This window comes from Thalassophryne amazonica, chromosome 20, assembly GCF_902500255.1.
Source record: "Thalassophryne amazonica chromosome 20, fThaAma1.1, whole genome shotgun sequence".
NCBI lineage: Eukaryota > Metazoa > Chordata > Actinopteri > Batrachoidiformes > Batrachoididae > Thalassophryne > Thalassophryne amazonica.
This window is the reverse complement of record NC_047122.1, coordinates 55,995,218-56,020,899: the sequence shown is the minus strand read 5'-3', so window position 1 is coordinate 56,020,899 and position 25,682 is coordinate 55,995,218. Positions and strand designations below refer to the sequence as shown.

Here is a 25,682-nt window from a genome sequence, read left to right as displayed (position 1 = left end):
TTCAGTTGGACATTCTGGGCCAGATTGGAATTAAGTTCTGAGGTACCCCATACACCAGAAAGAGATCAGGCTACACCAGGGACTTCAAGGCTGTTCTTGACGAGGTACTGGCATAATTGGTGATCTCAGGGACAATTGCAGAAGAGCTTCACTGAAGGACGTCTAAGCAATCTGAGCCAAGTCAACCATGGAAGACGCATTGAAATCCAAGATAAAGGCTTTTTACTCGTGCAATGAGCCTTCAGAATTGCTGAAGGGGAGCTTGAAAAGTGGGTGTAAATGTCATGGTTGGCTGCAGACTAAAATGGAACTGAAAACTCTGACCACGAAAAAAAAAAAGCCATTCAGGATAAGAAGACATGGACAAAAGAGGGGCCATGTGTTTTGGATTTGTTTGCAGATTTGTCGGAGACAGCAGGTGTGTCAGTGTAGATGAAGATGGCACTAACCAGGGCACACTGCTATGTAGCACTGTTTGGTCTGACGCTCGGGCCTTCTGCAAGGCAGTACCCCGCCTCCGTGCATGCAGCTCCTAGTTCGTGTCCTGGAGCCCCGCCCACAGGTTACAGAGCACATACTCCATGATGACCACTCCTGCAACCGCTCATGCACTGCAAACACCCACAGACACAAACACACAATGGGGATGAGGGGCATGGGAAGGATTCTGATGGAGCACTAATGATTGAAACATGGCATGTTAAATGAGCGCACTAACAGCCCTTAGAAATTAGGCCAATTTGTGACCTCCATTATCATTACCAAAAGAAAGCCAACAAAAAAAAACATAATGCCACTCTTTGATGGCACTAAATGTAATGAATGTAAGGTAATGTTATGCAGATAGAGGTATGGGAAGGAAACAGATGTGGCAAATTTAGTTTTGCAGTTGTTAGAGCTTTCAGTTTCCATATTGAATGAACCAGAAGATGGTACAGGAAAGCAATTACAGCATTAAAAGCTGTTAGTGTTAACCACACTTCTCAATTCATTTAATCCACAAATTAAAGCAAAACAAACAGCATATTTAAAAAAATAAGACATATGCAATTGAATGAAGGCCTGTGCATTTCCTTTCCTTAAACAAAACTGGATACATTTCTGAGCATCTTTGGTATGATAATAATTTTTTAAATGCATACAACTATGAAGGCATATTTAGGTCATTGTAGGTTTTAAGGGGTGGGGTGCAGTAAAATTACAGGGAAAATATGAGGTACTCTCTGAGATTCCATCATAGATTCATGAGAAATAAATTCCAGTACTATATCATAGGTGTGTGGTCTCCAACTTGAAAATGTTTTATGGTACAGAATTTGAAGTCAGAGTTCAACCTTATAAATTAATCACCAAACACATAAATAATAGTAATTCCTTTATGTGAGTGAAACAAAACAAACAAAAATGACTGTAACTAATAGCAAATTAGAGACTTACATGAAAAAAATACTACACTATGATGCTGTTTTATGGTTGTAGTATAAACATTCAAGGGTGTCAAAATGGAACCCCTCATATGTGTCATGACACCTGGACAAAGTAGGGGATTGTCTGCTGGAGTGAAATATGGTGGGGAACGTGTGTGCCCGGTGGCTGCTATGATAATCATGAAGCCCCAACAGGACCCTTGAACATGAGATGGCTAAAGGTGCTCTGGTGAAACACAAATTCCTGTCAACGGTGGATCAATCGGAGTTGGTGATGGCTGTGAAGGGGGATGAAAGCTGCAGCAGGTTCTCAGACACTGATCATCTGGGTTGCCCATGATTGGACCAGGCTAATGATATGTCAAGGACCGTGTGTTTGTTGGTGTGCAATGACATTCCCGTGTTAAACAAACCTCCACACAGACATCTCTAGATTGATCCTGGATGGCGATATCTCATTCAGGAATCGATCAAGAGACAATCTCGCTTGCCACCGAAGGATTGCCATGACAAGACATAAAAAGTAGGCCATTAGAGTGCAACAATACAGCACAAAAAAAACCCCTGCAAATTTTACATGTAGCAAACTGAAAAAAAAAAAAAGAAATCACATGTGCAGCATTGATTATGAATTATACTGTAATTTTGAGATAACCATTTTCAAAAAAAGGAACACAAAAACATTCAAGCAGAATATTCTGGATAAGCAAATCCTCAAATCAGCTGTTCAACATTTGTTGATCTCTATGGCTATGTGCCACACGTGCATTAGGACTGAGGACCCCCAACAATGGGAAAACTTAGAGTATCCCCATGATTGGGTCTAATTGTAATTGGGATGGGTTAAACATACGGGGGGTGGCATGGTGGATGAGTGGTTGGCACTATTGCCTCACAGCAAGAAGGTTGTGGGATCACTTCCCACCTGGTCCTCGCTGTGTGGAGTTTGCAAGTTCTTTCCATGGTTGCGTTCCTTCCTGGTCCTCTGGCTTCATCCCACTTCCAAGTACATGCAGGTTAGGGGAATTGGAAACTTTAAATTGACAGTAGCCGTGTGTGCGAGGGTGAATGGGTTTGTCCATATATGGCCCTGCGATAGAATGGTGTACTATCTAGAGGATATCCCTCCTCTCACCCAGTGACTGCTGGGATAGGCTTCAGCAGCCCTGTGACACTTGGCAGGGGTAAGTAGGTATAGAAAATGAATGAGTAAATGCAGAGGACAAATTCTGTTGTATGTACAATGGCAATAAAAGCCTTTCTTCTTCTTCCATCCCTCCAACAATTGGAAGTAGGCATTTTTCATCAAGTTTCCATATCTTTGTATATTTAAGAGAAAAAAAAATATTGTAGAGAAGCTTGAATCTTCAACTGGACTGGGTTGCTTGACGTGAGGACGTTTCACTTCTAATCGCAGAAGCTTCCTCGGCTAAAAGTCTTGCTCTGGTAGTCTGACTTCTGTCTTGACTCTTATAGAGAAGAATAACAGAAGCCAGCAAAAGCTGGAGTTTTATATCTAACCAGACCCCTCCTACCGAGAGGCAGACTGCTATTGGCTAGCGATTAACAATTGCTCTAATTAGCAGCTATTGTGCTCTAGTTAGCACCCTTCTAACGACAGGGCTGCTGTCCCTCCTAACGATGGGACTGGCACCTCTCCTGATGATGTGAATGACTTATTACCATGAACAAAAGACTGAAACTGCTTTGACCTGAGTACCCCATTGTAAACAGGGGAGAAAGCGTGTCTCAGACCCCCTCCCCCGTTAAGGCTGGGTTTCAACTGTTTCACATACAATGCTTCCTTCACTCCCCTCTCAAACTATTTCTTTTCTCTGGCTAAGATTTTAATTTGATTATTCATTTGCATTTTCTTATATTGGCCCTGACACCCACTGGTGTCCAGAATCCATAGAATAAATTACATGAGAGTCTATCACTCTTCCTCACTTGGAAGCCATTACTTGTCGAGACAAGACCAGTACCAATTTACAGCTGGACAGGCACAATGTATATGAAGAGTCTTCTCAGAGCACCCAGACATTTAGCATGACCTGAGCAGTCAAAACACTCCAAAAATGTAAAACATTATTGTATTTCTTTCCATTCATTTTCTACTGCTCATCTGGGTCCAGGTCATGGTGGCAGGAGACCAAGCAGCTTACCCCAGATTTCCCTGAGGGACTGACATCTACCTTAAGCCAGGTGGGAAATATCATCCCTTCAGCTTGTCTTGGGTCTTCCATGGGGCCTCCTTCCAGTTGGATTTGCCAAGAAGACATCCCACAGGAGGAATCTCTTTTTCCACTGCTTGTATTCCCAGCTTTGTTCTTTCCTTCATGAACATGCTCAAGGCCATAGATAAGGACATGTATTTGTATTTTTTTTTAATTGAAGACTTACTAACTAAATAAATAAAGCAATAAATTCAATCAATAATAAAATAACGTTTTGAAATGCTGAAGCTACACAGATGCAGCAAACCTTCCAAGATATCAAGCCTGGCTTCAAAACTCGTAAGTTCTTCACTATTTTCTTATATTTATGTGCCTAATTCATCATTGTTGCACTCTTATAGCAGTTGTATGTTCAACCTGTGCCATAATGGAAATGGGTTCAGAAAGCACATTGGATAATAATTTCAAAGTATCAGAAGAGAGATTGGGGGTAATAATGATGGCAAGCGAAACCTATAATGGGTTAAAAAATGTTCAAGAGTCTTGACAGAATCCACAGTGAGAAAGAAATGAAAGATGAGGTTGCTTAAATGCATGGCAAAATGAAAGAAAATCAAAAAGAAATGAAACAGCATTACAAATAAAAGTGAACACAGAGAGATTTATGGTAGAAAAGTCTGAAATCTTTCAGAATTAAAGTGACGCCAAGCAGGAGGTTATGTGGAAAATTATAGTGGAATTGGGTGGGGTGGGGTGGGGGGTGTGTGAAAGAGGATGAGAGTGAGGGTTTTTGGGGAGAAAAATTTGGAGACAGCAGGATGAAGATTGCTGGTCCTTGTGTTGAGCAAAGCTAAATAAATCATGGTGATAAATAATTAAGTTTGCTGTGTGAAGGATTGCTCAGAGGAACTGCTGTTAAAAAAAAGACTGAGAGGATGACAGTATTAAAAAAGTATAGAGATGGAGACAGCTGGCAAGTAGTGACACACACATAAATAGTATTATTGTGGTGTTTATCATGTACAAAGGCCTTTTTTTATGAAAGAGTGACAGATGGTAAAGTGTGCGCTGGATAACATAGGTTTTCTTTTGCTATACCGTACACGGTAATTCGTTATTTCTACATGTAAAACAGTGAGACGAGGCCTTTGCTGAAATTAAAAGCTGACACAGTTCTGGATTTCTTATGCCATACTTTTGAAATCAAGAACTCAATTTTATTTCTTGACATTTTATTGCAGTAGTTTTTCTCAGGCTTCTCAGGCTTTTCTCAGGCTCAAACCTTCTACACACTGCTGGACTGGGATGCATGTGGATTAAAAAAAAAAAAAAAAAAAAAAAAATATATATATATATATATATATATATATATATATATATATATATATATATATATATATAACAGCTGAGTGGATCCTTGTCATTTGATTGGTGCATTGTATGTCACGTGACATGGATTATTCATCCCATTTCTGTTGTGTTGCATTTAAATTGCAATTTGGTTTCATTTAGTGTGCAAATTTGGTTCCATACTTTTGGTACCATTGCACTCTGCAAAACCCGCCCACTAGCGTGGGCAGCATTTAGCTAGACATGCGGAGTTTGTTTTGCTGACTGACGACTATTTGGAAGAGCTAACTGACGGTGCTAATCCTCCAAACGCGCACACGCACAAACAAAAAAAAAAATCCACTGCGCTGTAAGCCGTCTGGAGGCATGTAGAGATGTTAGGAGGAAGTTACAATGAAAAGCTGGACTAATTTCTGATGTGATTTATTTATTTATTTATTTATTTATTTATTTATTTATTTTTCTTTTGCTGCACTGAGGACATACAGTCTGTTTTTTTTTTTTTTTGGAAGTACACGAAGTCAGTGTATCGCGAACGACATCATCAGAATTATTTTTATTGTTTAAAGTTCATGTTGGATTCTTGATGTCAGAGCAGCAGTGATGCACTGAAGCTGGAGTGAGGAAGTACACAAGTGCAGTGACACACCTAGCCCAACAACCAGCCCTGAATTGGGCCAGATACTCCAAGAAGAAGATACTCCAAACTCACTCCAAGATGGAGGCCAGTATCCGGCCCAATTCATAGCTGGACCGGTTGTTGGGCTATGACAAACCAAAATGTAAGTTCCTTTTCTGTTGTTTATAAATTAATATCAGATCAAATGACAAGGATCTATTTTAGCCGTTATATAAAACAAATAATGAATGTTTTTGAGTTCAATGGAACAAATATTTATTTCGGTAAAAGCTGGAACATACCATTCAACTCGTCTTTGCCTCGTTGAATGGTATGTTCCAGCTTTCACCTTATGAAATATTCATACCTTTAACATTATTATTTGTTCTGAAAATCCTCGCTTAGACCCCCCCCATCACACATAGTATGAATTCACATGAGCTATGCCTGTTGGAAAAACCAATATTCGCGCCACATCTGGGAGGGAATAAAAATTCCAGAGGACATCCGTCTGAATACCCAGACTGTGCTCCGACATTATGACTGATTTATGCACATGCTGTGTGCATGAGCCTCCGAATGCAGTACAAATGTTACATAGTAAGCGTACCTGGACAGCTGCCAGGATGCAGTAAGAACAATAAGAATGCACTTACACGCTGTATAATTGCGGCCCGATTGTGGAATGGCAGAATATAAGAATATTTTCCAGTAGCTCTCAAGATGCACTTGAATTTCCCAAATGTGCCTGAATGCACCACTATGGCACGTTCAGGCACATTTTGGAAATTTGGCCAGGGCGGAAGCATGCCGAACGTACCCTGAAACACAATCAGAATGTCACAAATGCCTTTTCATGCCATTCAATTGTTTAGAATGCAGTCAGACTGCACATCGACTGCCGTACGATGGTTGTTCTACCTCAGCTGCACCAAGACTGTCTTGAACATAAGCAAAACTTTCAGAGCAGCCGCACAAATGTGCCCAACTGTTTAGATTGCTCTGAGAATGCTGTCCGACGCTTTCCAGCTGTGGGCCGACTTTTCATTTGGATGCCATTCTGCCTCATTTGAGCTATATGTGTGATGGGGTTCTTACTATTTGCCTGTGCCTGTCACTGTTGGATGGGAGGTGCATGCATTTCAGTGCAGTTTCAAAAATAGTGGGGAAGCCTATGATGTCACATTTGGGGTTTGTGTACGGTGATAATTTTTTGGGCAAAAATTATGAATACTGTGGTGTGTAGCCCACCTCACACGCCATGACTGCTGGGATAGGCTCCAGCCCCCTATGACCCTTAATTGGAGCAAGCGGATGAAGATTAGTGAGGAAAAATCATGAATACAGTGTACTCAGTCTTACTAAACATCATACTGTTTTTGCCATTTATTTCTGCTTGCCTTTAGTGTTTAACAGAGGCTATGAAACAAAGGCTATGAAACATTTGGGGGCATGGAAAGCTCTATTGATCTGCAACATTGTCACTGAGCTCCTAACAGCGGGTGGAAATGCTGTTCTCCTGGCACTGGAAATGATCTTTGTTTCAATCTGGAAGATGGGTATCATTCAAGCTGACTGGAGGAAAGAACCTGTTGTCCCAGCCTAGGAAACAGGAAAGCCTGATTGCATGGATTGCAACGACTATAGGAAGTATTGCAGTGCTGTCTGTTTGAGGAAGGTGCATGCAATAATTATATTTCATAGGATTTGGTATGAGGTACTTGCTGCTCAGAGACTTGAACAGTCTGGCTTTACACCCAAGAATTTAATAATAGACAACATTTTTGCCCTGTGAGTACTCATAGAATGCAATTGTGAATATTGGCAGTGAGTCTTTGCAGGCTGTGTTGATTTTCACAAAGATTCAGTTGATCAGCTGCTCTCTGGGACATGCTAAGAAGAGGTTGCTAGAAAGTGTTTCCAAGAGAAGGAAAGTCCAAGTTTATAGAATCCTCGCAAGAATCAACTGTAAACAGTGATCTCAGCCAAAAAACTGGATGTCTTTGAAAAAAAGGACTGTATAGAGGATTATTGGGTACTGATGGAATTCCTTGGTGTCAGATTTAAGCAGATTGAGATAAGGTGTAACTATGACCATTTTGGGGGAACCTCAGCTATAAAATCATGGCCATATGGCACATTTATGTATTTATTATCCAGAATACAGTTGTTTCAGTGCTGTGGACCCCAGAAAGTGCAAAAGGGCCAAGGGTTTGCACCAGCATCACCTCACTGTGGTAGATGGATGCTGCTTTCTTAAGGTGAAGTGTGACTATTTCATACATAGGTTGTGTCCAGCCAAGAAACTGGTTGGTTACATATTTTGGTGCACGTGGCAACATGCAGGAAGAACACATGTTCCCAGAAATGACCTGACCTGGCATTACATGCAGGGGGATTCCCAGTAATTACACTATGTTGTCATTTTCAGCAAACAGAACATTTGGAGCCGTCTAAAAAGGTAATCATTTGTCATGTTTACATTGTCATGGCTTGGTAAAACAGTTGCATGTTCTTTCCTTCTTGTGTGCAGCTGTAAAAGTTTGCTTATGAGAGATTTAACATCTTGTTATAAATAGTATAGAGAAATGTGACTTTGAGCCATCAAAGAGAGAGACAGCGTCTCTCTCTCTCCCTTTGTCTCATATGCGTGCATTTTGGGTGTACAGACAGCGATTAGATATTATATTTGGCATGTTTGCAGTGTGTATAATTTTGGTGGCGTATTTAGCGTGTGTGTTTTTGTGTTTTGTGTTTGTAAAAATGAGGTGTCTTATGAATGCTGAACAAGCACTTCAGTTGTTTTTTTTTGTTTTTTTTAATTGGAGCAAGACAGAGCGTGCATAGTCTCAACCAGACGGTGAGGATTCTGGTCATAAAGGAGATGATCCCTCTTTTGTTCTGGATGAAGAACCAGAGCAGGTGGTGCATCTCCACAGTGGGTTCTGTTTGCAGCTGAGCTCCGTCCTAGCACTGAGTCCTGGAACGCAGAGATGCAGACACACACTGCTCCAGCAGTGGCTCCAGGCGCGTTTCATTCAAAGCCTCGAGATCAACGTTGGTTTCGGTTTTGTCTTGTTCATCTTTCGCCCCTTTTGCACTCTTGATTCACAGGCTATTCGGTGATAAAGCTCATTCATCCACCTTTTCTCAAAGAATCGTGATTATTTTAAAACTTTTTTCCCTTCGTTCAGGAATCATCGTATGCCGTGTGACTGTGCCATAAGCCAGAGGGCAAATTGTACTTAAATCAATTCACGGAGTGCTGCCAAAACCAGCAGTAGATTGAGGTACGTGACAAAAAAGACCTACTTTCATTCATACTCTACGTCTAGGCATATTCAAGGATAATAGCACATGGGTTTATTCAGGTTGTGTGGGTGATTGTATATAGATGTGATTGCATCTGGCCAGTCTGAATATGATGGTGGGTGAAACTTTCACACAGTCTGTCTGCTTCTCACTCTCATTTCAATGTTGCCATGGCTACACTGAGCTATTACCCTAAGGCTACAAACCTATTTCTCAGCTATTTGCGGAACATTATCTTTGCAGTTATTAAGTGGCACCAATCTACCTGAGAAAGTGCTGCAATGCAATAAACCATACATCATGCTTTCATCAAGCAGCATTCACACACTTTTAATCTTCCCAACTGGTAAAATGATGTTGTTCTGGGGAGGGAGCAGCATTTGTCTCTAATAACACAAGCAGCATCACCGTTGGTAACTGAAGTAGTTTAAAAATGGTTGCAAGAAGAAGAGCAGGTGAAGAAAAGTTGCAAAACTGTGCCACATTCATTAATGTTGGACCAAAAAAACCTCAAATATTTTAACACTGTAATCCTACATAATTGCTTGTAAGACATTGGCATTTGAATTCAACCACCATATTCACAAATGTATGTGATGACTGACTGTGTAATGCAAGACACTATATTTAAAAAAATTGAAGCTCAAAAGAATTACCATGGAAACATTTTAAAAATGTCTTTAAATAAGTTCACACATTAACAAAAGTCTGTCAGTCCTGTCATCAGAGGAGTACTACATGTTCATGTTTCAAAAATTTTGATTCTTATTATTGATCTTTTATCCTGACCCTTGATCCTGATCATTCATCTTTGAGTTTGATCTTTGATTTTCATTTCTTAACATTGATCATAATCTTTGACCATAACCACTCATGTTTGATCCTTATCCTTAATTTGTGAACTTGGCAGAGTTATGTTTTTTGCTGCCCCTTGTCTGTCAATTTGTCTTACCTTGATCCTGTAATAAAAATCAAAGGCATCAGGATCATTGTCGACAAAATGAGCAACCCCGATTACATGGGCAATTAAAGTCTCCATCAATATCAACAGACTCATGAACAATTAATAAATCTCAACAATAAAATGCAAGATCTACCCCTGGCAGCAAAATGTAATCAATTCATATTTGTCACAAGTTTGATTCCACCAAAAAAATCATCAAAATTCCTTAAAGACCTAGATCGAAGGCCAGATCCATCCTTTGATCCAGAGCTAAAATTCCATCAAATGTCCTTTTGAAATATCCTGGTTACAACTGACAGATGGTTAAAGAGAATGGAAGAAAGACATAAACCCAGCAAAGTAATAGGATGAGATGGACAGTGAAGTTGTAACACACATTTGTTGGTAACTAATTAAAACATTTTCATTAAGTAAAATTTCCATCTTTAAACACAGAAGCAATTATATTGCACTGTCACGTTTTCATATTTTGACACTGACAGCTACACAAACATAACAGACTGTGTCATTCATTTCAGCTGCGCACAAGAAAAAAAATAATATGGAGGTCAGAGGTGCACAGATGAAGAGGAAAACAACATATTTATGGCATCTTTCAGAAAAAAAGCTAAAACGATCAGATATCAAATGCATATGTTCATGATCAGACAATAAAATGACATCTGTCACTGTGTGTAACACCCAGTCAGAAAATCAAGTTCATGAACTCCTCTTGGTGAGATGTTTGCAGAATTAAAAACACATAAATAAATCATTAAATATACACACACACACACACACAAAAAAAAAAAACAGGAAGCACAAACTCACACTGTTCCTTGTTTCTGATGCAAGCCAAAGTAAGCACTAAGTCAGATAAAATCTTCCATTTAAGCAACACAATCACCAAAAGTTTGTGTAATATGGGGAAAAAGTTCTTTAAAATAAATAGAAAATATAATGATCATCCAAACACATCCTGGGTGAGAGTCTACATTTTGGACCTGTCACACCCGATTCCTTCTATTATTGTACATATCTCATTTTAAATTGTTAAAAAAATAACACCAAAGTACAGTTTGTACTTTTTTTTTTTTTTTTTACTGAAGAAAAACTAAATTTCATTTACCATCTAAGCCTGTCTGAAAAAGACTTTCCACCTGAGTTATTAAATCCACAGATCCATCCAACTTCAAACTATCAGAATCAAACTTATTGTCAAGTAAGTTCTCACATACAATGAATTTGATCTGGTGTCACTGGTGCATGAACAACAATAAAAAGAAAATAAAAAAAAATACCCCTGTAAGAAGTAAAGGCGACAAACAGGCAAAACTATGTTCACTGTCGGATAAATATAACACAGAGGAATGGGGCTGTGCAAAGGCATGCAGATGTATAGTGCAGGGATCATCAATCTGCGCTTAGTGGGAGTGGGGAGCAGCATAAATGGGGGTCTCTGGCATTATTTATAAGTCTAACTGCAGATGGGACAAAGCTTTTTTTGGGTGTGTGCCTTGAGGTTTTAGTCCTGATGGACCCCAGCCATCTGCCAGAGGGGAGGGTAACCTGGGTGAGAGGGATCGGCCACTATCTTCCTTGCTCACCTCTGGGCTAATTTCAACTACAAACAACCAGTGATGGTCACAGAATTCATCACTTAAATAAAAATGTTTCATCAGCATGTATTTAGCTAAAATGTCTAGCCAAGCAACATGCTTTGCAGAAGAGTAAAGACATTTCAAAAAACATGAGGAGGAAAGTGACAGGAATAAAATACATCTGAAAATTTTACAAAAACATTTCAGAGAATGTGTTATTCCAACGAACAGCAGTAAATTGTGAAACCTTGGCAGTATAATTACCGTTTTAACAAATGGGTGACATTTCAAAATTCTTCCAGCTGTAGAAAAGACTCATACAGGATTTTTTTTTTTTTTAATGACTACATTCAAGGATCGTGAGAGTCTTACTTCAATAAAACCAGAAAGCTGTAATTTCACACTCAGACAGGTACCAGTCAAAAATTGTAAGTTAAAACCATACTAACACAGTAGAATTTAAAGCTCATCCAAATCTTGTAAAAACATTAATAAGACTTTAAGGACTAACAAACCTTTTGCAAGAATATTCTATGGTTTGATGTGGAAAAAGCAGAAATATTTAGAAGACAATGATCCTGTTACATGTGACATAACCTCAACAGAATTTCTGTAGAAAGGGCATCCTACCTATGGTGAAGCACAATGGTGGTACTGTGTTCAGAGGAACAACTTCACAACTGAATGACCCATTAAAAACTGACTTTTGAGTTGACTTAATCAACAACCAGAGGTAGTATTTTTAAAACAGGCAATTCATGCTTGAATACACTTGATTGTGGTGAAATTAAAGGAATTAAACAAGGAATGGGGTATTAATGCTACATTTAAAAGACTGATATAAACTTATCAGGTGTGTTTGCTTAAGACTGTGGCCCAATCATTGATTACATTTTGGAAAGCAAATATTGTTTTGCATTGGTGATATTGGTGTTAACTTTTTTAGTCTCGAAAATAAGATATTCCTTTAAATAATTATTTTAAGTCAGTTTGATATTTAAAGTAATTTAAAATGCCATACATTCAAAAACTAACTAAATAAGAAGTAACAGGTTTTTACTAATTGTATTTATTGATTGTAATTAATGGAGGTGATGGCATTGTAGAAGCAGTCATGCTGCATAATGGACAGTTGTTACGCTGGTTTGGGGCCAAATTCTATTGCCTTGCTGTTTTGGTTTTTATTTGCAGATCATACATTTCCAGTGGCTTTTTCAGAATGTGAGCTCCACTGCAAATATGGATGATTTTCAGCCACATGCAGACGGTTGCGATAAAGGTCGGGGAACTCTTGGCACTCTGCAAGAAAATTGTTGAATCCTCCCTCCAGCTTGGGAAAGAGAGGAAACATCTTGGGTCCTTACTCAGGCATTACATAAAATGGAGTGTGAATTCAGTAGGTGGATCTGGATGTTTCCACTACTATTGTGTGCAGGAATGACAATTGTCAGTAGGTAAGCCAGAAGGCAAAGCATTTAATTCAGCAGTCACTTTGCAGTGTGGATCTCACCTGTGGTCATGAAGTCCAGGTTGCAACCAGCAGAATGAGACAAGAGATTGAGGGTGAAATCAATATCTTCGGCTTGAGAGAAGTAAGGATGTTTGGTATCTGGAAGCACTCCAGAATACAGCCAATGCTTTGTTACACTTACCTAACATCATTTATTTGATTTGGACATCTGTTTGGAATGTTCCAATCTTGAGGTTCTCTCAGTATCTTTGCTTTGGAGTATACCACATGTTAGACCCAGAAAAGGTGATTCATTAATTCTCTATAACCACTTATTACAATTAAGGAAGCCACCATGATGCGCCAGAATAGGTTATAATACCACAATTGCCCTGGGAAAACCACTGGATCCCCCAGAAACTACTGGAAGGTGTAGCCAGGAGTCTACCTGGCTACACCTGGATAGTTTGTCTGGCTTAACAAGCTTAGTTTCACCATCATGACATGGCTCCTGATAAATGTTGCAAAACTAATGAGTACATCTCTAGCAGAGCAGCAGTATGTGAAACAGAACCTCTCACTAGAGAGTTTTAAGGCTTGTCCACCTGGGGGTACACCACAAAGTAGACCCAGAACAGCTTATGATACCACATTTGCCTGATCCCCCAGGAACAACTAGAAGAAGTTGCCCGAGAGATGTATGCCTGGTTCCCTATAAGTGACCTGGTTCCCTATAAGTGTTGGGAAATTGATGAATATATCAATGGCAGAGCAGCAGTAAGTGAAACAGTACCTTTCACTAGAGAGTTTTAAGGCTTGTCCACCTGGGAGTACACCAAAAAGTAGACCCAGAACAGCTTATGATACTACATTTGCCTGATCCCCCAGGAACAACTGGAAGAAGTTGCCCAAGAGATGTATGCCTGGTTCCCTATAAGTGACCTGGTTCCCTATAAGTGTTGGAAAATTGATGAATGCATCAATAGCAAAGCAGCAGTAAGTGAAACAGAACATCTCACTAGAGAGTTTTAAGGCTTATCCACCTGGGAGTACACCAAAAAGTAGACTCAGAACAGCTTATGATACCACATTTGACTGATCCCCAAGAACAACTGGAAGAAGTTGCCCAAGAGATGTATGCCTGGTTCCCTATAAGTCACCTGGTTCCCTATAAGTGTTGGGAAATTGATGAAGTCATCAATGGCAGAGCAGCAGGAATTGAAATAGAACCTCTCACTACAGAGTGTTAAGGCTTGTCCACCTGGGAGTACACCACAAAGTAGACCCAGAACAGCTTATGATACCACATTTGCCTGATCCCCCAGGAACACCTGGAAGAAGATGCCCAAGAGATGTATGCCTGGTTCCCTATAAGTCACCTGGTTCCCTATAAGTGTTGGAAAATTGATGAATGCAACAATGGTAGAGCGGCAGTAAGCTAAATAGAACTTGAGAAAGGATTTTACTTCACTCTGCATACTTTGGTGCATGTAAGCCTCATACAAAAAAGAAAATTAATTTGCCAGACCAATTACTGCCTATTTTGCTTTATCAAGACCCAGACCATTACGTAAAATTGATTACCTGTATAACCTTAATTTAAGACTTTTATCCATAAAAACAGAGAGGGGGGAAAAAAAGTCTATTTTCACTTCATTGGCTTTCTGTCCAAGCTACTTTTCTTTGATGTTCTATAACCCGTGCAGGCAGACACACAGTCATTGCAGAGAGATGTGCCGAGAGACATATCCACCCACACTCACATGCACTACACACGAAAACTCTCAAGTCCTAACTTGTGCGTAAACACAAATAAATAGCACACGAAAAAATTCTGGCAAAGCCATCTACTAAATTAAGTATGCAGTGTGCAGCCTTTCCACCTCGGGACACTCTGGGAGAAAGCGTGCGCCTTGTATATCTGTGGTTGCAAGTAAATCCGTATGAAAGAGAATTGAGGATGTTGGTTAAAACATCTCTGCTGTAGATTTTTCAACTAAACCGAAAAGTTGGCAAGACTCACGGTCAAGTTATGCAAAGCAGATTTTAAAAGCATAGCTCATTGTTGTGTGTTGGGGGGTGTGGCTGGACATTTTGGTGTTCTTTTCTTTTCTTTGCTCTCCAGGTGGCATGAAAACTGATTTGTCTGTGGAGAAGGTGCTGGCTGAAGAGTTCTTCACCCTCATCAACATCATGTGCAGCACCTGTGAATGGTGCTCACGTGCAGCCTTAAAGACATTCAGCTGAAGCAGATAATTGCATGGCGTTCTGCATTTAAGTCATGTGTGATTCAAGCAGAATTGCCGGGAACTCGACCTTGTGATGTTCGTTTGTGAGACGCTGAGGACTGCGCCTGGGTTTGACACATCGAGCCCGTGAAGCAGGAAGGGTGAGGGACACATGCTGTCAGCACACATCAGAGGTGATTAAGTGTTTGACTAATTGTTGATAGTAACTTGGTATTTTGTTACGCAGTATACTTGAATTGTGATGAGAATTGTGCAGCTTGCTTCTCACTGCTGTGGCGTGCGGACAAGTGATCCTCCACCTGTTGTGAGAAGCTGCTCATTTGCATAAAGCTTAAAATACAGACCTGAATGTGTTGCTGATAGTGTGTGTCTTTTGAAGGATATTAGTTGTAACTGCTGACTTACCTCACCTCTTCTATGCTTCGCAGAGAGTCGGTTTGTCGTGTCCATGTGGGGGGTGTTTGGCAGTGGTAGTGGGTCCAGGAGCGCCGGGCTTCTATCCTTTTGGGCGCTGGAGAGCGTGCCAGCCTTCACTCCACCAGAAGGACGCTATTTTGGTTTTTACACTTTGTTGTGCACCAGCGGGTGAAATAAATAAATTGTTTTTGTTATTGGAACCGCTTTCTGGTTATTTTTAGCGCTGGGTTCCGTCTGACGCAGGTCCGCTCCTCAACCCGCGTCGACACATAACACTCATGCTTTGATTATGTATTTGGCTCGGCAGTGAACCACAAATACACAGGGACTGATTCCGCTGGTAAATTAAATCAACAAACCATGGACATTTTGATCCCAATTAAATTAGCGTGGAGGGTTATTTCAATTAAATCGAGTGCATTAAACACTTTGTCTCTTTCATTACTGCCCCTACATTCCCAGAATTTATGGCCATCCCTTTCAGAAAATCACTTTTATGTCCCCAAACCTCTCAACAACCATGTCAGGAAACATCAGAGGAGTGGAATAGAGAAATTAAATAATTAACAGGAATGCAACAACCAATATCTCAACAACGTAGGATATTAATATCGACACCGAATGGAAAATGAGGCACTTAGACATACAAATGGTGTCGGCACATTTACATAAAAACAAGATTAGCATATGCATCAACAGGGAAGGAAAATGTTCTTCATGTTTTTCTTCATTTCTTTTTTCTTTAGTTTGAATGGAGCACTGAGATGCATCAGTAAGCACAAAGACTTAAAGTGCATCTAAAACCATACATGTAAAATGTACAAAGTGGAAAATTAACTAAAAATCAAAAGCAGTAGTGCAGTAGTTTGCCCTATCGCCTCAAGCTGGATGGGTCAGAGTTTGTAGTTAAAGTGGGTGATTAACATGTGTGTGGTTTGAAGGTTCAGTTCGAATGATATACTTGACAGCAGCATTACTTTATGATGACTCCAGTTTTGGTCAGGTCAGGTATGGCAGCATGCATAAGTGCAATATCCACAACTCTATAGAACCATAGAGAGACCTCATTGGCAACCACCCAAATATACATCCATTCCATCATCCCTACTTCCCAGAAGTAAACATTTATCTGTAGCAGCCAAGTGATCTGTAAGTGTCCCCTTGTTTTTTTTTTTTTGTTTTTTTTCTAGTTGCTGGGTTGAATACTCAACACTGAGGCACCCACACCCCGGAAACTAGAGGAGAGACTGGGCGGAGAAGAAGGCCTGCCTGATGACCCTGAACAACAGTGGATGAGATTAAAGACCATCCTTCAGGAGACGGCAGCAGAAGTAGTGGGCTTCTCAGCCAGGAAAAATAAAGACTGGTTTGATGAGTCTGATGCACAGATCCAGGAACTACTAGAAAAGAAATGTGCATGCCACAAGACTCTTTTAGCTAAACCTGATGACCACTCTGCCAAGACAGCTTACAGAAATGCCTGCTCCACACTGCAAAGCAAGCTGCGCATACTGCAGAATAACTGGTGGCTAGCTTTTGCGGAGAAGACACAACAACATGCCGATGCCGGAGACATGCGCTCCTTTTATGAAGCCCTTAAGACCATCCATGGGCCAGCACATCAAGTGCAAGCACCCCTGCGCTCCTCAGACGGCTCCACCCTTCTGACGGACAAGGAAACTATTATGCAGCGTTGGTCAGAACACTTTGAAAACCTCTTCAGTGACAAGCGCACTGTGCAAGAGTCATCAATCGAGAAGATTCCCCAGGTGGAGGTGAAATGGGAACTTGATGACCCCCCAACACTTGAAGAGATCTGAAAGGCCACCACGCAGCTGAATCCAGGGAAGTCTCCTGGCATAGATGGCATCCCAGCAGAGGTGTACCAAAATGGAGGTGAGGCAGTCCTCGACAAGCTTCAGATTCTCTTCTCCAGTTGCTGGGAAAAGGAAATGGTTCCACATGACCTTCGGGATGCGGTTATTGTCTCCCTGTACAAGAACAAGGGCGACAAGTCTGACTGTTCTAATTACCGGGGCATCACTCTCCTCTCAATAGCAGGTAAGATTTTGGCTCGAGTGCTGCTCAACAGGCTTACCCCTACCATAGCGCATGAAAATACTCCCGAGAGTCAGTGCGGATTTCGGGCCAACAGGGGAACCACCGACATGATCTTCATCCTGAGACAGATCCAGGAGAAGTGCAGAGAACAGAACATGGCCCTTTATGTAGCCTTCATAGACCTAACCAAGGCTTTCGCCACGGTCAGTCGTAAGGGTTTGTGGAAGATTCTTGCACGCCTTGGCTGCCCTCCAAAGCTCCTCACCATCATCCGCCAGCTGCATGAAGGCCAGATGGGACAAGTGAAGTACAACGGGACTCTGTCCGGCAGCTTCCCCATCTCAAATGGCATCAAACAAGGTTGCATCCTCACGCCCACTCTGTTCTCCATCTTCTTCAACATGATGCTTCGTGAGGCCAAAGAAGACTTGACAGACGGCATCTATATCCGCTTCAGAACCGATGGAAGTCTGTTTAACTTGCGGCGCCTTCTGTCCCACACTAAGATCACAGAACAGCTAATCATGGAGCTGCTCTTCGCAGATGACTGCGCCCTCATCGCCTATATGGAGCAAGCCTTGCAGCACATTGTCAACTGTTTTGCTGAAGCAGCAAGAGCCTTCGGCCTCACCATCAGCCTGAGAAAGACAGAAGTGCTATATCAACCGGTCCCCCATACAGCATATACCCCACCCCAAATCAACATCGAGGGTACCAGCCTGAATGCAGTAGAGCACTTCATGTATCTCGGTAGTGTTATCTCAAATGACGCATCTGTTGCCAAGGACCTAGACAGTCGCCTTGCCAAGGCCAGCAGTTCTTTTGGTCGACTCTCAAAGAAAGTCTGGCAGAATCATGCGCTGCGCCTTTCCACAAAAGTGCAGGTCTACAGAGCCATTGTGGTCCCTACCCTCCTGTATGGAGCTGAAACCTGGGTTCTGTATCGCCAGCAGATCAGATTACTGGAACGCTTTCATCAGCGTTGTCTCCGAAACATCTTCGGGATCAAGTGGCAGCTCTACGTCTCAAATGAGGACATCCTTACCAGAGCCAAATTGCCCAGCATGGAGTCTATTATACTTAAAAAACAGCTTCGTTGGGCAGGTCACATAGCCAGGATGGATGATACACGCATGCCAAAATTAATTCTCTTTGGCGAGCTCAAGGAAGGGAGACGAAACCAAGGGACCCCCAAAAAGCGCTATAAGGACCAGCTGAAGAAACAGCTCTCCCTTGCAGGCATTCAGCATCAGTCATGGCAGCATCTAGCTACAGATAGACTCAGCTGGCGTTCCAGCATCAAATCCGCCAGCCTGAAGTTTGAGGCAGAAAGAAGTGAGGCCTCATGCCAGAAGCGTCAAAGACAGAAAGAGCGGGCAGTAGCACAAGCCCAGCCTACTCAAGTGTTCATTTGCCCCAAGTGTAACACGTCTTGTGCATCCCGCATCGGACTTTTCAGCCACCAGAGGGCTTGTAGAAAATAAACTAAATCCTTGCAAGCGAGGAAACTGCCAACAACAACAAACTGACCAACAATAATTGAGGCTAGTTCAAATAATTCCTTAAAACCTACAACCTTGATACTGCTCAGTAGTCTATCAAATACAGTAGATGACTATATTTCAATGAACTATCTTTCATTATTGCATCACAACTACAACACTCTACCAATCAATTCAATCAATCAATTTTTTTTTTTATATAGCGCCAAATCACAACAAACAGTTGCCCCAAGGCGCTTTATATTGTAAGGCAAGGCCATACAATAATGATGTAAAACCCCAACGGTCAAAACGACCCCCTGTGAGCAAGCACTTGGCTACAGTGGGAAGGAAAAACTCCCTTTTAACAGGAAGAAACCTCCAGCAGAACCAGGCTCAGGGAGGGGCAGTATTCTGCTGGGACTGGTTGGGGCTGAGGGAGAGAACCAGGAAAAAGACATGCTGTGGAGGGGAGCAGAGATTGATCACTAATGATTAAATGCAGAGTGGTGCATACAGAGCAAAAAGAGAAAGAAACAGTGCATCATGGGAACCCCCCCAGCAGTCTACGTCTATAGCAGCATAACTAAGGGATGGTTCAGGGTCACCTGATCCAGCCCTAACTATAAGCTTTAGCTAAAAGGAAAGTTTTAAGCCTAATCTTAAAAGTAGAGAGGGTGTCTGTCTCCCTGATCTGAATTGGGAGCTGGTTCCACAGAGAGGAGCCTGAAAGCTGAAGGCTCTGCCTCCCATTCTACTCTTACAAACCCTAGGAACTACAAGTAAGCCTGCAGTCTGAGAGCGAAGCGCTCTATTGGGGTGATATGGTACTATGAGGTCCCTAAGATAAGATGGGACCTGATTATTCAAAACCTTATAAGTAAGAAGAAGAATTTTAAATTCTATTCTAGAATTAACAGGAAGCCAATGAAGAGAGGCCAATATGGGTGAGATATGCTCTCTCCTTCTAGTCCCCGTCAGCACTCTAGCTGCAGCATTTTGAATTAACTGAAGGCTTTTTAGGGAACTTTTAGGACAACCTGATAATAATGAATTACAATAGTCCAGCCTAGAGGAAATAAATGCATGAATTAGTTTTTCAGCATCACTCTGAGACAAGACCTTTCTGATTTTAGAGATATTGCGTAAATGCAAAAAAGCAGTCCTACATATTTGTTTAATATGCGCTTTGAATGACATATCCTGATCAAAAATGACTCCAAGATTTCTCACAGTATTACTAGAGGTCAGGGTAATGCCATCCACAGTAAGGATCTGGTTAGACACCATGTTTCTAAGATTTGTGGGGCCAAGTACAATAACTTCAGTTTTATCTGAGTTTAAAAGCAGGAAATTAGAGGTCATCCATGTCTTTATGTCTGTAAGACAATCCTGCAGTTTAGCTAATTGGTGTGTGTCCTCTGGCTTCATGGATAGATAAAGCTGGGTATCATCTGCGTAACAATGAAAATTTAAGCAATACCGTCTAATAATACTGCCTAAGGGAAGCATATATAAAGTGAATAAAATTGGTCCTAGCACAGAACCTTGTGGAACTCCATAATTAACTTTAGTATGTGAAGAAGATTCCCCATTTACATGAACAAATTGTAATCTATTAGACAAATATGAATCAAACCACCGCAGCGCAGTGCCTTTAATACCTATGGCATGCTCTAATCTCTGTAATAAAATTTTATGGTCAACAGTATCAAAAGCAGCACTGAGGTCTAACAGAACAAGCACAGAGATGAGTCCACTGTCCGAGGCCATAAGAAGATCATTTGTAACCTTCACTAATGCTGTTTCTGTACAATGATGAATTCTAAAACCTGACTGAAACTCTTCAAATAGACCATTCCTCTGCAGATGATCAGTTAGCTGTTTTACAACTACCCTTTCAAGAATTTTTGAGAGAAAAGGAAGGTTGGAGATTGGCCTATAATTAGCTAAGATAGCTGGGTCAAGTGATGGCTTTTTAAGTAATGGTTTAATTACTGCCACCTTAAAAGCCTGTGGTACATAGCCAACTAACAAAGATAGATTGATCATATTTAAGATCGAAGCATTAAATAATGGTAGGGCTTCCTTGAGCAGCCTGGTAGGAATGGGGTCTAATAAACATGTTGATGGTTTGGATGAAGTAACTAATGAAAATAACTCAGACAGAACAATCGGAGAGAAAGAGTCTAACCAAATACCGGCATCACTGAAAGCAGCCAAAGATAACGATACGTCTTTGGGATGGTTATGAGTAATTTTTTCTCTAATAGTTAAAATTTTGTTAGCAAAGAAAGTCATGAACTCATTACTAGTTAAAGATAATGGAATACTCAGCTCAATAGAACTCTGACTCTTTGTCAGCCTGGCTACAGTGCTGAAAAGAAACCTGGGGTTGTTCTTATTTTCTTCAATTAGTGATGAGTAGAAAGATGTCCTAGCTTTACGGAGGGCTTTTTTATAGAGCAACAGACTCTTTTTCCAGGCTAAGTGAAGATCTTCTAAATTAGTGAGACGCCATTTCCTCTCCAACTTACGGGTTATCTGCTTTAAGCTACGAGTTTGAGAGTTATACCATGGAGTCAGACACTTCTGATTTAAAGCTCTCTTTTTCAGAGGAGCTACAGCATCCAAAGTTGTCTTCAATGAGGATGTAAAACTATTGACGAGATACTCTATCTCCCTTACAGAGTTTAGGTAGCTACTCTGCACTGTGTTGTTATATGGCATTAGAGAACATAAAGAAGGAATCATATCCTTAAACCTAGTTACAGCGCTTTCTGAAAGACTTCTAGTGTAATGAAACTTATTCCCTACTGCTGGGTAGTCCATCAGAGTAAATGTAAATGTTATTAAAAAATGATCAGACAGAAGGGAGTTTTCAGGGAATACTGTTAAGTCTTCTATTTCCATACCATAAGTCAGAACAAGATCTAAGATATGATTAAAGTGGTGGGTGGACTCATTTACTTTTTGAGCAAAGCCAATAGAGTCTAATAATAGATTAAATGCAGTGTTGAGGCTATCATTCTCAGCATCTGTGTGGATGTTAAAATCGCCCACTATAATTATCTTATCTGAGCTAAGCACTAAGTCAGACAAAAGGTCTGAAAATTCACAGAGAAACTCACAGTAACGACCAGGTGGACGATAGATAATAACAAATAAAACTGGTTTTTGGGACTTCCAATTTGGATGGACAAGACTAAGAGACAAGCTTTCAAATGAATTAAAGCTCTGTCTGGGTTTTTGATTAATTAATAAGCTGGAATGGAAGATTGCTGCTAATCCACCGCCCCGGCCCGTGCTACGAGCATTCTGACAGTTAGTGTGACTCGGGGGTGTTGACTCATTTAAACTAACATATTCATCCTGCTGTAACCAGGTTTCTGTTAGGCAGAATAAATCAATATGTTGATCAATTATTATATCATTTACCAACAGGGACTTAGAAGAGAGAGACCTAATGTTTAATAGACCACATTTAACTGTTTTAGTCTGTGGTGCAGTAGAAGGTGCTATATTATTTTTTCTTTTTGAATTTTTATGCTTAAATAGATTTTTGCTGGTTATTGGTAGTCTGGGAGCAGGCACCGTCTCTACGGGGATGGGGTAATGAGGGGATGGCAGGGGGAGAGAAGCTGCAGAGAGGTGTGTAAGACTACAACTCTGCTTCCTGGTCCCAACCCTGGATAGTCACGGTTTGGAGGATTTAAGAAAATTAGCCAGATTTCTAGAAATGAGAGCTGCTCCATCCAAAGTGGGATGGATGCCGTCTCTCCTAACAAGACCAGGTTTTCCCCAGAAGCTTTGCCAATTATCTATGAAGCCCACCTCATTTTTTTGGACACCACTCAGACAACCAGCAATTCAAGGAGAACATGCGGCTAAACATGTCACTCCCGGTCTGATTGGGGAGGGGCCCAGAGAAAACTACAGAGTCCGACATTGTTTTTGCAAAGTTACACACCGATTTAATGTTAATTTTAGTGACCTCCGATTGGCGTAACCGGGTGTCATTACTGCCGACGTGAATTACAATCTTACCAAATTTACGCTTAGCCTTAACCAGCAGTTTCAAATTTCCTTCAATGTCGCCTGCTCTGGCCCCCGGAAGACAATTGACTATGGTTGCTGGTGTCGCTAACTTCACATTTCTCAAAACAGAGTCGCCAATAACCAGAGTTTGATCCTCGGCGGGTGTGTCGTCGAGTGGGGAAAAACGGTTAGAAATGTGAACGGGTTGGCGGTGTACACGGGGCTTCTGTTTAGGGCTACGCTTCCTCCTCACAGTCACCCAGTCAGCCTGCTTTCCCGGCTGCTCGGGATCTGCCAGAGGGGAACTAACGGCGGCTAAGCTACCTTGGTCCGCACCGACTACAGGGGCCTGGCTAGCTGTAGAATTTTCCACGGTGCGGAGCCGAGTCTCCAATTCGCCCAGCCTGGCCTCCAAAGCTACGAATAAGCTACACTTATTACAAGTACCATTACTGCTAAAGGAGGCCGAGGAATAACTAAACATTTCACACCCAGAGCAGAAAAGTGCGGGAGAGACAGGAGAAGCCGCCATGCTAAATCGGCTAAGAGCTAGTAGCTACGCTAAGCTAGCGGATTCCTAAAAACACGCAAAGTGAATAATGTGTAAATAATTTAGAGGTGATTCAGCAGAATGAGTGCTTTAGTTAAGGCACGTAAAGATTACACTGGGAAACAAATCGTAATCTAGATAACTAGATCAATCTAACTGCGCAGATTAAACAGCTAACAGATACAGAAAAACACCGCTGTGCTCCGGAACAGGAAGTGATACAATACCGCAGTGAGAGCCAACCACCAGTAGAGGCAAGCAAGCCAAGGAGTAGATTGGTATAATGCTATATTTCAGCTGTCTATAGTCTTTAACAACCACTCCCAAATTTAAGAATCCTGGGGCTAGCAGTAAAATATGAAAACTTTCTGGGGCCCAACCAAACATTTAGTCTGAATTTTCACTGACACATGAGACAAAGACAAAGTATCCTATATGTACATTTAAAAAAAAAAATGGCAGATAAATCAAATCAAATCAGTTTCATTTATATAGCGCCAAATCACAACAAACAGTTGCCCCAAGGCGCTTCATATTGTAAGGCAAAGCCATACAATAATTACGGAAAAACCCCAACTGTCAAAACGACCCCCTGTGAGCAAGCACCTGGCGACAGTGGGAAGGAAAAAACTCCCTTTTAACAGGAAGAAACCTCCAGCAGAACCAGGCTCAGGGAGGGGCAGTCTTCTGCTGGGACTGGTTAGGGCTGAGGGAGAGAACCAGGAAAAAGACATGCTGTGGAGGGGAGCAGAGATCAATCACTAATGATTAAATGCAGAGTGTTGCATACAGAGCAAAAAGAGAAAGAAACACTCAGTGCATCATGGGAACCCCCCAGCAGTCTAAGTCTGTAGCAGCATAACTAAGGGATGGATCAGGGTCACCTGATCCAGCCCTAACTATAAGCTTTAGCAAAAAGGAAAGTTTTAAGCCTAATCTTAAAAGTAGAGAGGGTGTCTGTCTCCCTGATCCGAATTGGGAGCTAGTTCCAGAGGAGAGGAGCCTGAAAGCTGAAGGCTCTGCTTCCCATTCTACTCTTACAAACCCTAGGAACTACAAGTAAGCCTGCAGTCTGAGAGCGAAGCGCTCTATTGGGGTGATATGGTACTATGAGGTCCCTAAGATAAGATGGGACCTGATTATTCAGTCCCTGTCAGTACTCTAGCTGCAGCATTTTGAATTAACTGAAGGCTTTTTAGGGAACTTTTAGGACAACCTGATAATAATGAATTACAATAGTCCAGCCTAGAGGAAATAAATGCATGAATTAGTTTTTCAGCATCACTCTGAGACAAGACCTTTCTAATTTTAGAGATATTGCGCAAATGCAAAAAAGCAGTCCTACATATTTGTTTAATATGCGCATTGAATGACATATCCTGATCAAAAATGACTCCAAGATTTCTCACAGTATTACTAGAGGTCAGGGTAATGCCATCCAGAGTAAGGATCTGGTTAGACACCATGTTTCTAAGATTTGTGGGGCCAAGTACAATAACTTCAGTTTTATCTGAGTTTAAAAGCAGGAAATTAGAGGTCATCCATGTCTTTATGTCTGTAAGACAATCCTGCAGTTTAGCTAATTGGTGTGTGTCCTCTGGCTTCATGGATAGATAAAGCTGGGTATCATCTGCGTAACAATGAAAATTTAAGCAATGCCGTCTAATAATACTGCCTAAGGGAAGCATGTATAAAGTGAATAAAATTGGTCCTAGCACAGAACCTTGTGGAACTCCATAATTAACCTTAGTCTGTGAAGAAGATTCCTCATTTACATGAACAAATTGTAATCTATTAGATAAATATGATTCAAACCACCGCAGCGCAGTGCCTTTAATACCTATGGCATACTCTAATCTCTGTAATAAAATTTTATGGTCAACAGTATCAAAAGCAGCACTGAGGTCTAACAGAACAAGCACAGAGTTGAGTCCACTGTCTGAGGCCATAAGAAGATCATTTGTAACCTTCACTAATGCTGTTTCTGTACTATGATGAATTCTAAAA

At 41.2% G+C, this 25,682-nt stretch overlaps 1 protein-coding gene across 1 annotated transcript in view; it reads right to left on the bottom strand.

Annotated features, from left to right (window-relative positions):
- adgrb2 (adhesion G protein-coupled receptor B2) overlaps positions 1-25,682 on the bottom strand; it is a 695,462-nt gene that overhangs the window by 346,359 nt on the left and 323,421 nt on the right. Inside the window, 1 exon segment of the mRNA XM_034161569.1 lies at positions 450-611. Coding sequence (XP_034017460.1) covers positions 450-611 — 162 coding nt within the window.